The following is a 17,079-nucleotide window of genomic DNA, read 5'->3' as shown; positions in this document are numbered from 1 at the left end:
TACAAAACAGTATCGACCAGAATGTGAATTGCTTGAAGGCAGGGATCATTGTTTTCTTCATTGATATACCCCCATATGCCTAAAAAGGTATTTGGCTCAATAAATATTCTTTGAATGATTCATGACACCACCTCATCCAGATTTCCCTTGTCCAAGTAGAACTACATGAAATGAAAAAGCATAATCCTTGGGGAGGCTCAATCTGCATTGCAAGACAATGAGGTAAAAGCAGGAATGGAATCAGAAGTTCCTAGCGAGACACAAAGTGTTAACTCAAGTCTTGAAGATCAATATTTAATTATTTTTTTAAAATCACTGCATTTGGGAAACGCATAATATTGGCATGATTCACTTCTGAATCTGACTTATCAGGAAAATCAGTCCTTGGCAGGCTCGTAATTGGAATTCTACCTATGATGACGGTGAGTGTTAAAATTAACAGAAGCTTATGAGCGATTCTGAGGAATAAACATGTATAGTCTTCAATAACCCACAGTGAAACTTTGAAAAGCAGGCAGCCCTTATCCACACAAGGAACATTTGTCTAACCTGCCAACAGCAACAAAACAAATGTAAATCCAGTCTAACACATATATGCACGTGCACGTGCGCGCACACACATACACCACACACGCACACCACTAAGCTAAAATTTTGATTCTATACATTTGATTCCATCTGACAATGAATGCAACAGTTTCCTACTGCAAAATTTACTGAGTTACAGTAAGTACAAAGCACTGCTAAGCACCCACTCTGAGAATTTCCCTTTCCCCATCCTAGGTTAATAATTGAACCAACCAACAAACAACAAAAAGAAACATAAAAAGGAGAAAAATCTACCTGCAATTGGAGATACATGGCCTCAAACTAAAATGGAACAAAATAACATCTTAGGAATCCAGGTGGTAGAAATTCAAACTGAGCAAAAATGCATACCTCTTCCAAGCGCTATAAGTTACAGGAAAGGTTTGGCATGCAGATTTCTTGTGTGAAATGAGAACAAAAAAGCTTATTTGTGTATGCATTACACAAGTGTTATTAAAGCTATGATATAATAGATGGGGAGGATGGGAGAGATGGGGAGGAAGAGCTTTCCAGAGAAGAGCAGTTCGTTTACATTTAAATCTGTTACCATGGGATTATTCATATTCCTAAAGAACCAAGAGGTAAACTAACTAACCATCTGGCCTAAAGTACTTACAGCTAAGTGTGGCAACAACTGTGACAAGCCTAATGTTAAAGGTCTAGGGATCAATAACAGATCCCGAAATTGGGACCTTAAAAACAAAGCTTACCCGGCCAACAAGGATCGGTTCAGGTCCAGAAAACTCTTCCAGGACGAACATTTGATTCCAAACCCAGCCTCTCTTGGAACGGTTCAAAATCCGCTGTTCTTCACTCAGCCTGTTTAGTTCCAAAGGGAATCCACTCATTAAAACTGGAGACTGATTCATCGGAGCCGTGTAAATGCAAGGGGGAAGAGTAATCCATAATATTATTAATGGAGTCCAGAGATCCAACAGCATTTCCGCTAGCCGTTCTGGCATGGTCCCCCCAGTTAAGCAAATCACCACGAAAATGAGACAATTATTTTGTTTGCCTCTGGTCTGCAGCCATCCAATTCATCATGCAGTGACGAGCATTTACTCACAGCTCTGCCACGTGTTTACAGCACGGGAAACAGACATCATCTAAGCAGCTTTTCTAAGACCACGATCCATTGGCTTTCCTTCTCATTGAAATTTCCTGCAAAAACAAGAAGGAAGAAAGATAAAGGTCCACTGCAACAGGTTTTAAAACAAAATCACTGGTTTTCAAAAGCATATACATGAACAATAGTAGGCATTTCCCAAACCCTTGAGTCAAGAAAGTGGACCTGAGGAATTAGAACAAGTAAGCTAACAGGTCTTTTTATATTGTGAGCTTTATTTAAATTTTTGTATTTATATTTGTATCTATGTTACTTATCAAAAACCGCTTCAAGTTCTCTTTTCCCTCCTTGCTTCTTTCCTTCCTCCCTCCCTCCCTTCCTTCCTGTCTTCTTTCTTGCCTCGCTTCCTTTTCTCTCTCCATTACTCCCACTCTCTCTTTTCTTATAGTCGCTTTGGTTGTAATGCAAGTTTGGGTGTTGCCAATACTTTCTTGTACTCTTGTAGAGATTGCAAGCTTCCTTCCTCCTTCCTTCCTTCCCCCTTCCTTCATTTCTTCCTCTCTTTCTTCCTTCCTCCCTCCCTCCCTTCCTTCTTTCCTTCCTTCCTTCCTTCTCTTCCCCTGCCCCTCTCCACCCTCCCAGTTTAAAAATAAGTTCTAGTTCACTTTAGGCTGAACTATGTGAATAAACTAGCCTGTAATGGGTACATTTTTTTAAAAAATTACAAATGAGAACAGGAAGGGAAATGACCCCAATTTTCACAGTCTTAGCTGCCGCAACCCATCAGAAGGGATTGTCCAGTTCAGGGTGCAGAATACAACTCTCTGCTAGGATGCTAATAAAGAGTGAATAAAATTAGAATGCTCCCGGAGAGAAATTCTGTAATGTCCAGCATGTATGTTATAATCAGGATGGTGTCAAGGCTCCCATTCCAAATGTACAGTTGAACAGGAGATTTAAATTATGAAAATCTCCTTTGGGAATGAAATACGGTAAAAATACAATTTTCAATTGTAGAGACTCAGAAAGGGATGGACAAAAAAAAAAAAATCCCCATTACATGAGGTGTCAAATACATTTTTTTGCTTACCTACAGCATGGCAAAACGTGTTTCCTCCCTCTCAAAAAAATTATTTTTAAAGAAATAATGTCCACTGCATATCCCAGAGAGAAGCCTTGCTGAATTAGATTAAATGGGAAAATAATTCCTCAGGACACTATGGGGAACAGTTTGGCTCAGGGAATTCATAATGGGGTAGGAACCTTTCCTCTGTAGGTCCCCGGTTCCATTCTGGCTCAGAATGGGAAAGCAAGAACGTCATTACATTGGCTGGGCTAGTGAGTGGTCTTAGTGAAGCTAGCTGAAAAGGGCAGACCCAGATTCTGCTGTAAAGACAGGAAGGATCTGATCTAACAAGATGGTCAGTGGAATAGCCCTGCTTGTCACTCTTTGCCTGGGCTCAGCTCAATCACTTGGATTCTCTCTGTACCTCAAAGAGGCCCCACCCTGATGAGTGCATAGGGGAGTCACTGCAAGCAGCAGTTGTTCTGGAAACTAAAGGGAAGACAAGCTTTCCATAGGGAACCAACTCAGAGCAAACAGAGTCCAGAACAACATCCCAACTTTCCTTAGAATTGCAGTACACGCAGGGAAATAAAAAGCAGATTTCACAGTAAGGCCTTCTCTCATCCCAGCGTGAGGGCAGAACTTTGCAGGCTTCAAATTGAAAACAAAAGTTGAAAGGTCTTGATAAGAAATCGCGAAATATTAATATCACTCTGAATTGCCAATCCACTTAAACAGCATGTATAGCACAACCATCACATGCCATGCTCTCCTAGACATGGAGCAGGGACGATGATACAGGACTGTCACGCTATTTGGCAGACTCTCTGTTTTACAGGCAGAAAAACCTGGGCTTGAATCCCAGCTCACTCTACATGCTGTCTCTGTAATAATGCACGAACTACTTAAGTTCTCTGAGAATTTGCATTTCTCTTCTGCAAAATGGCAATAATAATAATTCCTACTTTCCAGGCAGTAGGGTGATTCACAAACAAGACTCATGTGAAGCAGCCAGAACATGGGAAGCACTCAGTAAGCTGCGGTGCTTGTGGTTTTCCTGAGCCAGACTGGGAGGATGGTCCTGACACCAACCCTTTGGTTAAAAAAGTCAAATGAAGGAGCAAAGAGTTAAGCTGTGTGACCTCCTCAGAAAGGGTAGTGTAGTCAGGGTACGAGAGTCACACAAAGTTAGTCAAAAACCTTCCTGAAGGTGGGATGTGGGAGGATGAGTGTGATGCTGGTAAGAGAAGGGCTGGACCATACTGGATAGAAGGTGATAGTCATTCTATTTACAGAGGCTCTGCCTAAACACTTCTCAGGGAAAAGAGACTTATTCTCTCCAAACACACCCTGCTCCATGCTGGGCCATATCTGAATGTTCAAAAGCCATGTAGACCATCGTCTAATCGCCTGAGTGCTTTAGAGGCAGAACCGTGAGATGGTTGTGAGAGTTTTCTCTAACACCAGCCAGCGTGGGGATTGAATTTCAGTCAAGGAACTACCTTTACCAGTTGCATAATTGGGGGCCAATTAACAACAACAACAATTAGAATTATATCTACCTAGCTGGTTTATTTTGAAGATTAAAAAAGATAATCTTGGTAAAGTAATTAAGAAAAGCTAGAATGGACAGTTATTTTTAAATTGTGCCAAATACTCTGCGAGTATTCTCTGGCATCTGCTCTGTTGTTAATGATTTGGGGATAAGGAAATTTAATCCCAATTTTAACTACTAACAGACACTTCCTTGATGGAAGCCACCAAGTGGATGGAATGCCACCAAACCACTCAGGATGGAATGTGACACAATTGCTGTCCTACCTGAACTCGCCAGAATCAGGTAAAAAGTAATGATAGACCCTGAAACAATCTGATACAATAGTATAGCTTCACTAGTTAGAATGAAGGTACTAATAAAGGAATGTATGCATAGCCCCCAACAGTATCCATTAACACAATATCTTACAGTTAGATAAAGCTTACTATGCCTTGTACTGTTTTGCTCAAAACCGAGGTGCAGAATAATTAAATGACTTGCCCAAAGAACACCTCCAGTAAAGAGCAAACCATTGTTTGAATCTAGGTAATCTAACTTCAAAATTCTTTCTCACCACAATCCCTTCTCTTATTACGTAAATATTTGATAAGCATATACTGTGGGTCAGGCACTAAGGCTAGGAACGCAAGCAGATCAGAGTTCTTATGTTCAGGAAGCTAAGAGTCTAATGGTTAAAGACTAAGAAATGGATACTTAGAATCTTTTATTTAGTCTGAGAAGGGTTAGGGCAGTACAGAGTGACAGGTATGCCACTCATCTTCACTGCCTTAAAGAAGGCTTCCTGCAGGAAGTGTCACCTAAATGTTGAGAAGGAATTACCCAATGGCAGGGGGAGCAGTAGGTGTAAAAGGACATTTAAGTCAATCAATGGACAGGAGCGAAACCACCATTAATCCAGGATTTGTGAATGAATCAGTACCTAGCGTAGTTGTAAATCATTTCTTGTCACATCATCCAATCCATGGCCATGGTATCTTCTCCCTACCCACCAAATCATCCTAATCATGGTCTCCAGAGTACAAGTCAAATCAGTGCCCTCTTCTCTGCCAGTTCTTTGAGAAGAGAAGAGCATGTTTGATTTCCAGAGCTTTGAGGAATAAAAACAAGTGCCATCCCATGGAGAGGGTACGGGAGACAGCGAACTGAAGCACAATGAGATTGGCATTCTAAATGATGTTTAATTGTCACTGAACTAAATACTGTCAGAGCCTGAGGTCATCTCTCTGTTAAAAAGGAAGACCAGCAACAGTTAGAGGCAAGGGTGTGCAGTTAAATATTTAGCACGTGGCTCTCTAAAAGAAAAAAGAATCCCTGAGTTTTGATTTCCATGATAGAAATACTTCCACCATGACCAATTTCAAGTTTTCAATGGGACCACTAACCAGGTCTGGCAGTTTGAGAAAATTTAACAATCAGCTCTGGTTAAGCCAAGAGTCACCTCCAGAACACCCCTAGGTGGTGCTTCTCAAACTTTAACGTGCATACAAATCCTCGAAATCTTTCTGAAATGCAGGTTCTGATTCAGTAAATCTAGGGTGGGGTTTGCAACTCTGCATTTCTAATAACCTCATTTGTGATGCAGATGTTACTGATAAGAGGACCAAGGTTTGAGAAGCTTGGAGTTCCAGAGAATAAAACCACCTCCTAACTCTGACCTTCTTAATGAAGACTTGAAAGATTCAAAGGTATGGTGAGAAAGTCACTTCCTCCTTAGTGTCATTTAATGCCATGCCCATGAACTACTTACTAGCACTAGCGCGGTACACACATATATCAGACTTCGGGAAACCCAGCACTGGAGTGTATGGATTTTGCACGATGCCATAACTTACAGACTTAACCCACTGCATATGGGACACTGGGAAGACTGCTCCAATAAGTGGAGTGTTCCCATGCATGCTATCGGGGGTGTTGAGACTTGGCCTTCACTTCAGCGGAAGTCTATTACTCAGAGAGAAATGGGATTCTACTGTGACAATTAGAACTGTACTATTTACATGCAGGTACCTCTGCCACAGGCAGAGGTAATTTATCCTCTTTGATGAGGACAGAATAGCTTTATAGGAATTCTTGAGATGCAACCAAATGTTATGTTACTGTTATCAGAATTAATAAACATTGTAAGAGTAGCTGTATACACAAACTGCTTAACTCTATGCAAGGAAGAAGAAATTGAGCGTCGTTTGTAAAGCCTGGGTAAAAATCAATTTATTTTTAGATTTTCTAACCACAGTATGTACGTCTGGCCAAGCAATCCACTTGATTATAATGCTGCTGCATTGATTTACACCCCGAGAGTGAGATGAAGAGATTTTACAGTCTCTCTGGAATTCTTACAAATACGTAACTCTTTACTTTTTTTATTTATTTTTTTAATATTTATTTATTTGGCTGCTCTGTGTCTTAGTTGCGGCACGTGGGATCTAGTTCCCTGACCAGGGATCGAACCCAGCTCCCCTGCCCTGGGAGCACAGAGTCTTCACCACTGGGCACCAGGGAAGTCCCCTAAGCAACAGAATTCCCCCAGAAGGTGTCTTGTCTTACGTAAGATACTTACAATCCAACTTTTCATTCACTTACGTTTCAGAGATAGTTTTAATTACAGCCTGGTCTGAACCCACTGACCTCAACTTTTTTTTAAGGTGAACTCAGTCAACTTTCAGATATGTTAAGTCATTATGCAAAAATTTATTACACCATCGATTTGGCAAACAACATGGATTGAAGTTCCCAATGACGAGCCACACTCTGAAGCCTAAAATAAAAATGGGCTTTAACCAACACTTTAGAATTCAATCCTGCAGATTATTTTGGTTGACAGGAAATTACGCTTTTATTATCCACTGGGCTTAGTGGCCACAATATTTCATGGAAGCAAAAATGACACAAAAGACCAGAGAGTTTCTATTAAAAATGTTTCTGACCTTGAATTTACAGCCATTAGCAGGCTGCTTCAAAACAGGTAAATGCACACTGAATTCAAAGTGTTATTTCAGCAACACGGGGTATGTGGTTCAGCCTGTGGCCCAGTGCAATTCACGCCAAGCCCTGGACTAGAGAAGAACAATACTTGCATGTGTCCAAATATAAATAATACAAGAGAATCACCTTTCCTAAAGCCTTCAGAATTCCCTGACCAAATTCCCTCGGCAGGATAGAATTTGATTTTTTTTTCTTATTTACACACACACACACATTTATCTCTCCCCTCAACCACAGCACATCTGGACGTCTTTCTTTGGCATCAGATCATACAGTTACCCAGCTGTCTCTCTATCCAAAAGCATATCATTTGCTTGTTTTGCCACTCAGAATAATACCTGCCAAATCCAGTCTTTGCTGTTATTGACACGCTATTGTTTTTCTGCAGGAAGCTTTAGTTTTCCTCTAGTTCTATAATTACTGGTTACCATGGCAAAAATAGATAGATAGACAGATAGATAAATAGCTAGGTACATGCCCTCTCCTCATCCTTCCCCAAGACGGAGTCAGAACTTTCTCCTTCACATAGAAGCTTCCCTGCTATAGACATTTCAGAATGGGGTAACAAAGACAGGAAGGTCAAGTTCCCTCTTGTAGTGTTTATAGACTCAGAACTTTATTTAATAAACTTTCTTAGAATTATAAGGTTAGTTAAGATACTGACGCTGAATCTATCCTGTTGGATCTTCTTCAGGCAGAACTGTCTTGAAATCACCTCACAAAGATGAATCTAAGTTCCACACTTCCCTTGCCGATTAGACATAGTAGTACCAGGAAGTCGTTTCTCAAGTGTAGTCTAAATCCTTCCTTCTCCATTTAAAAGCCACATCCTTTGCTGTCTTTAAATCACCTACTCAAAATTTAATAGTCAAAGGCCTAATGAGTGAAAACAATTTGTGCTGGCCCTTCGCTGGAAGAGGTCATGGAGAAGTAGTGACCCCTGGTTCACCCATGCGCTGCACCCAGGCAATCAAAGGCTCCTTAGCCCTCCTGGTCCTTGGAATGCACTTCCCGCCCACTGTTCCTGCCCTAGGAGCCACTTCAAAGATGTAGCTTTGAGAGAGCCATGCGTTATTGAGACCATCTGGACGGTATATGTGACTGAACCCCGTGAACGCCTCTATATCAATAACTTTAAGACTCTGACGGGCAGGTGCAGAGATCTTGTGGTTGCCCAAGACAAGCCTCATGTGTAACTTGCTTATTGACACTGCCACCTACCAATCTGGAGTGGCCTGCCTCTTTTTTCAGTCTTTCCTGGTCCTGCAAGTACAGCTTTGGCCTGAAATTCCAAGATTTCAAACCAATGCCCCTTTAAATCAGAGTAACCACCAGGAATCAATCTTAGTCTTGAGAATCCTGTAATACAGTTGAACTGTGGGGACACAGCGGTTGACAACACTGACTCTGGAGTCAGACAGAAGTCCTCTGAATCGCAGTCCTATCGTTCCTAAGATAAGTGACCCGGGCGCATTTATCTCAATCGTGGCAGATGCGGACACTGACTTGAAGGATGGTGAAAAAAATTAAATGAGAGAAGCCTTGTAAAACTCTTTGTCAATGGAGCTATGATAGTTACAATTTATTGAATGTTTCACCTGCTTAACAGAGAATCTTGACTGATTTGTTTAAAACTATTTTATGTCAATTTCTTGCTGGATTACATCGATGGGGAAAATTCTAGTGATCTATGTAAATAGGTAATAAATAACTTTTCCCAATTCTTTTTTTTTTTTTAAAGGCATGAACTAAGTGGGATATAAATAAAACGGCATTTTACAAATAGCTTTCCCTACCGACAGCTAACATAGGCTTAATGACTTCAAATAGTTTTATGAGGCCTCTACAGGGCAGTATTTTTTAAAATTTTATTGAAGTATAGTTGACTTATAATGTGTTAATTTCTGCTGTATAGCAAAGTGATTCAGTTATACCTGTATATATTCTTTTTCATATTCTTTTCCTTTATGATTTATCACAGGATACTGAATATAGTTCCAATGCTATACAGTAGGACAAAAGGATGGTATTTTTAACCTACCCCCACCCCGGGGTCAACCATGTCTCTCTTTTCCACAGGAGACATGGCATTGTCCATCACCATTTCTCCTGAAAGGGCAAAATGCAAGCATTACACATCTACACTGGAACTACTTACTTTCAATCAAACTGTAACCACTCATTGAAAAAGTCTTTTCTTCTACAAGAAAAATTCCATTTCATGTCATAAACATCTAGTGCATTCTCATGAGAACGGTCTACGTGGGAAGTCCCTACTAATTCAAAGATGAGGACAAAGTGATATCTAAACATTTCTCAGGAGTTTAGAGAAGATAATCCTAATTAGAGGTTGGGTTCAGGTAGTATCTTCTTCCAAAAATATTTAACAAAATTTTTATACGTATTGCAAGAAATTTTAGCACTACTGATGATGGTTAAAAATTAGCAGCGCTTCTTTCTTGCTTAAGAAATGTGGAAATGGTTAAAATCAGATATATCACATAACCAGGGCTACAGAGTCTGTAATACTGAAACTGAAATGCAGCCAAGTATCCCAGACTAATAAGTCAAGATTCTGCCAATTAGATTATACTCTGTAGTAACCACCCTTACAAGTGCACCTTACTGTCATTCTTTCATGTTTCAAAGGCTTTATAGCTTAAAAACCACCCACTGGCACTGTTACCATGAACTCCATATGGACACAGATGATGGATGGGTAGACAGATAGCAAGCAATCATTTGACAAAAATAATATTGAGATATCACACCGAATGTATAGTTCCTGAAAATCAAACTGCTTATACAGATACTAAAATAAGTATACTATCTTCAGCTACTATATTTTAGTGAAATTCAAAGACACGTATATTTTACTACTCTAATCAAAATAGGTATGAATTAATTTTTTTTATATTTCTGAGCATCCCCATTTTAAAGATGGGAATACCTGGACACAGAAAAGTTAAATTCTGTTTGTCAAGCTGAAACAGCAGTGGGCTAATAAAGAATGAAATGTGCCCTTGTAATTTTTACATTAAATTTTGGAGATGAGGTTGCATAGGTAAGAAAGAAAAACATTTCCTTATGATATTTATATCATTCCCCCATCTACTTATTTTATGTTACTTGTGTGTGTCACATCAGGAATCAAATAATTATATTTTATGCATGAATTCATCTAGAAAGAAACAATGCATGGAAAATACGGTGCTTACTGCTAACAGAATATGAATATAGCATAACATTTTCACTTAATGATATACATAGAAAGAATTAAGAAGATTCCGTTTAATATTCCTTTGGAACACATTCCATTTGCTTGAAGTATCAGTAAACACATCCCCGAGCACCTTATCATGGAACCTATTTTTTTTTCCTGTGTGTATTTGTGAGGGCCAGGTATCCTGCTGATTAAAATCAATATAGAGGAGTCTTCTAACACACTCGGACTTGCAACTCACATGAGGTTGATATGAACTGTTCAAATACAATATATTAAAGAGAGAAAGAAGAGAGAGAGAGAGGGAGCAAAAGAAGGAAAGAAGAAGTAAGCTCTTCCTCGGGTACTTTTTTATACATTCTCTGCAAGGGAAAGGTACAGACACTGAGTTATATATGCAACACTTCCATAATTAGAGCATTTTTCCCAATAAAATATAACTTTGCATCACAAAGAGTTTAATAGCATTCTTGATGCAAGTTTAGTCTTGGAGGCATTCTCAATTTTACAAAGCTGAATTAGGTCATTTTTATATGTCCATATCATGTGGAAAAGCTGTGTTTAAGAATAAACTTGGGACAATTTATGAAATTTCTGTAGAGAAAATTGAGGTAGACTGTCACGATATTGGACTTTAGATATAATTGCATCCCTCCTTCCCCTTTACTGATAATACACTAGAAAAGGGAAAAAAAGGCATAGTGTTTGCCAGTCATTAATGCATTAAATCAATGTATACTGAGCACTAACTATGCTTTGCCCTCAACCAACCATCATTCTAGCATTTGCAGTAGTCTTTGGCAAGGAGGGTAGGGAAGGAAACTGTTTGAAGGCTCTAAATACAAGGGTTATTCTTTTATGATGCTGTCCAAAGAGACACAGAAAATCACAGCTATATATTTCTACCTACTAATAGAACTATACAAAAAAGCAAGACTTCTAAAAGCAAGAAGGAGGATGATATTTGTGACAGGGAATAGCACATGACATTTAAACACAGGAAATAAAAGCTTAGGACATTAGAAAAAGGAAACTGTGTTGGCCCCGGTGCTTTGCCATGAAGAGGTGATGGAGATTTCGTTCACAGCAACATGTGGGAGAAGCAGCTAAATGGCATCCCTTGAACTTATTTCTTTTCTGACCTTCTGAAGTTGCCAGGTTCAACTAATTTTCTCCTCCTGGTTACATCTGAAGCGGGTTCCAGGGGCAAGAACCAACAGTTCAGCAGAGATATATTGCACACATCACAGCATCAACAACTTTCTATGGGAATGGAATGAGAGCAAACTAATAGCTCTTTGGTTAATTAAGCCCCACTACATCAGCTGATGGCCTTGAACCATCAAAATATTATTCTATTTCACAAATATACATTTATGAGATTCTGGAAAAAATTTTCCCACACCACAAACAGATGTATTTGCTTTAAAAGACTAGTCAATATACAAATCCAAGAAGCCAGGAGGGCAAATCAAATAATCTAAAGCTGATGAAATGGCAAAGGGAATATGATACAAATCTCCTACTTGAACCAATAAATGAGTTAGTTATCTAGGGACGTTTTCAGGTTTTCTAGAAGAGGTGTGTGTGCGTGTGTGTGTGCATGCATGTGTGTGTGTGTGTGTGTGTGTGTACAACACATAATATAGAGCAAAGGAATCAGCTTTGGTTTAATTCTACACTCTGTAGGTGGTGTACAATACGCCACAGTTAGAAGCCTTTTCCTAAACTAAAAAGCAAAATTGGTCCATTTCAGCTGTGAATGCCAACAGTGCTAAAACAAAGAGAAAACTGCATTTTTTCCTGCTTCTCTGAATAACATTGTAAGAAATACAAAATTATCAACAGCACCATTGAGCAAAATACTTTCAAAAGAACGTCTTGGGACCTTAGATTTCATCTATAATTTAAAGGCTATTCTGATTATGTTTGTTCCTTGATTTGTCAAACACAAAACTTTGCTGATGGGGAAAGAAAGAATGGTTGGCAATACAAACTGAATGTCGTTTTACCCATGAAAAGCTTTTGGCCGTGCATGGAAAATTTGCTCAGATTGGAATGTTGATTAAGTCATAAAGTGTGCCACCTTGAGTAGAAGAATACGAAGATTATTATTTTTTTCTTTAAAGCATTAGTTTACTTCTAATGATAAGGTTACTTCGGAACAGTTGATGAAGTGTGGATTCTCACTTTTCTGTATGTGCTTGTTCCATTTTCCTCGCCAATAAACAGTGAAAGGAACCTGGAAAGGAAAGCCCTGAGGTACAATTTCTTGAGTAGAATCATTATACCCTCCTTCTGTGGAGTTTTCTTGCTTTGTTCCAACAATCAGGTGCTCCCTGCTAACCAGGAGCAATCAGACTTTAAATCTATACAGAGTTTACAAGGAAATGTTGCACCATGAGTATATTTATGTAACAGTGTTTTCAAAATGCCTTCTCAAGTGGTCTGTTACATTCTGCTGAGCGTGTTTTACAGGTTGTTTAGTTTTTTTATTCCTTTTTTTTTTTTTTACTTAGAGCATACTGCCATTGGCTACTTAAACTGTGTTCGGTGCTAAACTAAGGGGCTGCTTTAGATGAATACTGTCTTGACCAGAGTTCTGCATGATGCCCAAATAAAGTTAGTTTTCACGTTAAAGACTTCCTTCCCTTTCAAGTTGATATGTGTAGAGCAGGCAAATGGAGATGCTATTCCAGTCAGGGCTGCTATAAAATTGTCCTTCAGCTAAATTCATAACACCTTCAAGAGCTCAAGAAATGTATCCTGGACACCAAAAATGCAGCCAAAATATATTAAGAGTCTTGGGTAGAGAGATCTATCCATTTGGGGTCTTAAGAGTTTTAAGAGATATAGATTATAAGGCAGAAGAATTGATTTTTAAATAGTAATAATAACTGGAAATATAAGATCTAGGTTGAAGGAGAGAATGATTAAAAAGTTTGCATGACAACATTGCAGCACAAATTTCAGTGTCTCTGAAATATCTGGCTTATTTGTGATGGTCACAGGATACCTTAACGCCCATTTGGGTGGCTGGGGAACAGAATGAGGAAGATGAACTGCTGCGGAACAGCCCTGAATGAAGCAATCCCCTGAGTTGCTGGGAAGGCTCTTCTCTGTTTTCAGAACAGATTTTCTCAACTCCAAGCCCTCTTCAGAGTCCAGGAAAAAAAAAAAATATCAAAGGTGATTTAAAATCCTGCGACTGCTCCAGCATGAAATGACTATGTGATGGGGAGCTTCAAATCTGCTAAAGCAGAATTACAGAATATTATTATTAGTATTATTTATTTAAAAAGAGGGATAGCCCTAGAATTTCTTTCAGCCACAGAGCTCAGGGAAGTGGAAAAACATGTCGGGACATGATGATTATGGAGAACTTCCTTTGAGGGATTAAAAAAAAAAAATGTAACCCTCAGAGAACATCCTCTAAAGGTATCAGACCTGTCGGTAAAAGAATCTCTCTCTCTTTCTCTCTTACACACATACACACGCACACACTAGATAAAACCCCTGCAAAACTGGACACAGCTGATGAAAGGCAAAAGCCAGGCAGAACATTCAGTTGTGTTTGCCATGAACGACAGGGCTCATTTTGCATGCAGTGAGGTACAGCGGCCAGGTTCAATGGATGGAAAATCCCACTCTCAAATCTTACATAAATATCTCTTTCCCACACACAGTTTTCCAGTTGAAAAGCTCCTATAATGAAGCCAGAGGTGACAGCCAAGGGAGGGTTGTTAACCATTGAGATGGCTGTCAGGATTGCTGTAAATAGGGCAGGCGCTTTCTAAGGGCCCCAACCGTCCCCAATCCCTCCGATCTGCTTCGCTGTGGGATCGATTCGAGAGGGCAGTGCTCCTATGCCTTCTCCAGCGTCCCCGTTCCCATTCCCGGCACACAAATTCTATGAGGCCGGTGAGAGAAAGGAGCCGGCTGATCTGATTAGCAGCTCCGGAGCGCTAAGGGATGGTCGGATCATGCCTCTTAAAGAGGAAACTCTTGTGGAATCTTCAGGAAAGGGTAGTAAAGTTGAAAAGACCGTTTCTCCCTTGCTTGAGTATAAGCTCTATCCTTTAACTGGAGCTGAAGTGAGCAGCTGCCAGCCTGATTTTCCATCACTGACTAATGTGCGTTTGCAACAATAAACAATTAATGTTGTTTGATATCTTACATTTAGCAACCCAAGCAAACAGCTGCCATTTCGCCTCGGGAAGGCAAACAGCTAGTCCTGGACGTGCAGCCGGCTCTATGCCTGCGCGGAAGGGTCCACGATAACGAAACTTTGAGGTTTCTGCCAGATTGCATGGGGAAGGCTTTGGTCTTGGGGAGGGAAAAGACGCAGGAAATTATGGATACCTGTTGGCATCATCGTTGGCGGCGGCAGGTTTTCGCCGGCTCCCTGGCTTGACTGGAGCCTGAGAGAACGGGCGCAAGTCCCTTATGAACCTGTTACGCGCTGGCTGAACCCAGGCAAGAGCCCGCTTTGCTTCGGGCCCTGCGAGGGGCGCAGCCCGCCCCGCAAGGGTTCGCGGACGGGGAGGAGTGAGATGTCAGAAAGCGCAGCTCCGGGCTCTGCCGGAGTCTGAAGGAGTGTCTGGCTCAGCTCAGGAGGCCTCTGTGAGCGCAGTCTCGCGGGCTCGGGGAGCACACTGCTTGGGGGTCCTGCCTGGATGCGGGGCAGCATCCCCGCGTCCGCAGAGCCGCGGGGCGGCTGGGGAGCCCGGCAAGTTTGCAGCGGGCACCGCGCTCCCGGGCTGGAGGAGCCACTTGTGGGAAAGCCTCGCGCTGGGGCTCTCGCAGCTGAGTCGTGGCCCGCACGACCGCGGGGATCGCCCTCCCTCTCCTCGGGGGTGGGGCGGTGCAGCAAATCAGCCTAGAGGGCACCCCCGATCCCCTTCCCCTCCTTTCTGCTCGGGATCGCACCTGCCTCTCATCCGGCGGCGGGTGCTTCCCATTCACCGCACGGACCCCGCAGTGAAGGCGCCCGGCTGCAGCAGCGCCTGCCTGTGTCGTGAGGCGGCGAAATCGCCAGGCGACAGCGAGGGAGCCCTCAGGAAAACTGGAGGGGCACAGCCCGCTTGCTACTACTCCCCAGGATCTACTGTCAGAGCAGGTTGCAAAAAATCGTCTGGCAGAACCCTGAGGTGATCCCATCATCTGTTCAAAGCAGGAAAGAAGACAGAGCTCAGCCCCGCACCCGGGCGGCGAACCCGCATCCACCAACCGAGAGAAAGGAGGCGCGCAAGGTGTCGGAAGGGGCATGGGATTCCTAAAAGAAAAGGTCCCTTCTGGGTCCTCGGGGCGTGGAGTAAAACGAGGGTGCGTAGGGGGACCACTTACTCTTGCGGGGCTCCGCGCCGGCGAATTTCAAGCCTCTTGGTTCACAAATGGCTGGAGGGGCTCGAGGTCGGCTCCCGAGGGCGGTGAACACCGAGCGTTCCCCGCGCGCTGGGCAGGCGCCTCCGGATCGCGTTCATGCCTCTCGGAGCTTCGGGGCTTGGTGCGGAGACGCCGGGCGGGCGCGCCGGGCCCTGAGTGTCCTCAGCCCAAAGTGCGGCTTCGCTGGGTGGGCGCTACTGTCCGTGCACAAACCGGCAACAGGGATGAGCTTCGAGGAAGCAGGGAGATTCCAAATAGATTCACGAATTCTGGGCTGAGCGCTCCGGCGTGCGAGCCCGCCTGCCTGCCAAATGTAACTGTGAAGTGATGTGGAAAAGTGAGTCTGGTGCCTCCCCTGACGGATCTCATTGGGCAGAGCGAAGAGGCAGGTCTACCACTTGGAAATTCATGTAAGCGGGCCCCCTCCCCGCCCGCGCCCGGCATCCCGCCCCCCCACCCCACCCCACCCCACCCCACCCCACCCCGGCGCTCTGGCGCGCTCGCTCCTTAGTTCTCCCCCGCTACGAAGTGGGCGCACAACTTTTCGCTCCTCGCTCTCGAGCACGCCCTGCGCGTCTCCGCCCCGGAGCCACTCCGGGAAGATGCGCCCTTCCGTGTCCTGCGAGCAGCCCTCGGAGGGCCAGGCTCCAGGATAAGAGGGCTGGCAGACGATAAAAGGATGCGGAGGAGGTACCCGCGAGCTTTCTGAGTCTTCCCTGAGCTCTGAGGCTAGCGAGATCTTGAAAAGAATCCCAGTGATCCAGGGCTGTTTTTCTTGGGAGGAAGAGGACGCGACAGGGCAAAGGGGTGCGCGTGGGCAGCTTATCTTCTCTTTATGCCAAGAACCACGAGAGGACCGAGTGGAGTGTTTGTAAGGCCGCTGCCTACTACTCAGACGCTGTGGTTTTAGAGGCCGTGCGTCGTGGTCCTGTGGGTGGTGCGCATTCCTCATATCCCCAGGCTTCTACTGCTTTAGGGCGATGGGATGAGGGAGCACAGACGGGCAGCCACGAGGGGTGCGTAGTAAGTCCGTGTGAAAAAGGCAGAACTTGCTTGGGAAATAAAGGGAGGGACTACTAGGTCTTCTCAATGTGCCCTTGCCTCCAAATCTCCTCTCAGGCACCATGCTTGCAGCTCCTCTGCCTCCGCCACGAGATGCCCTTTCAGGTCCTTTAACAGACTCCACTCAAACCTTGAGAATTGGCCACCCT

At 42.9% G+C, this 17,079-nt stretch overlaps 1 protein-coding gene across 5 annotated transcripts in view; it reads right to left on the bottom strand.

Annotated features, from left to right (window-relative positions):
• CDH8 (cadherin 8) overlaps positions 1 to 16,134 on the bottom strand; it is a 380,574-nt gene extending 364,440 nt beyond the window's left edge. For 4 of the 5 annotated variants that reach the window (XM_029203559.1, XM_029203577.1, XM_029203552.1 and 1 more), the window contains exon 1: positions 1,299 to 1,550. In XM_029203559.1, coding sequence (XP_029059392.1) covers positions 1,299 to 1,550 — 252 coding nt within the window. Of the gene's footprint in view, positions 1 to 1,298; positions 1,750 to 15,829 lie in introns of those variants that run through there. The other variant, XM_029203542.1, reaches the window with a different exon arrangement.
• Positions 16,135 to 17,079: the final 945 nt, after the last annotated feature.

Source organism: Monodon monoceros, unplaced genomic scaffold (assembly GCF_005190385.1).
Source record: "Monodon monoceros isolate NGI ecotype Baffin Bay Population unplaced genomic scaffold, NGI_Narwhal_1 Super_Scaffold_10, whole genome shotgun sequence".
In the NCBI taxonomy this organism is placed as follows: domain Eukaryota; kingdom Metazoa; phylum Chordata; class Mammalia; order Artiodactyla; family Monodontidae; genus Monodon; species Monodon monoceros.
Note: the sequence above shows the minus strand (reverse complement) of the source record. Positions and strands in the feature narration are given on the sequence as shown.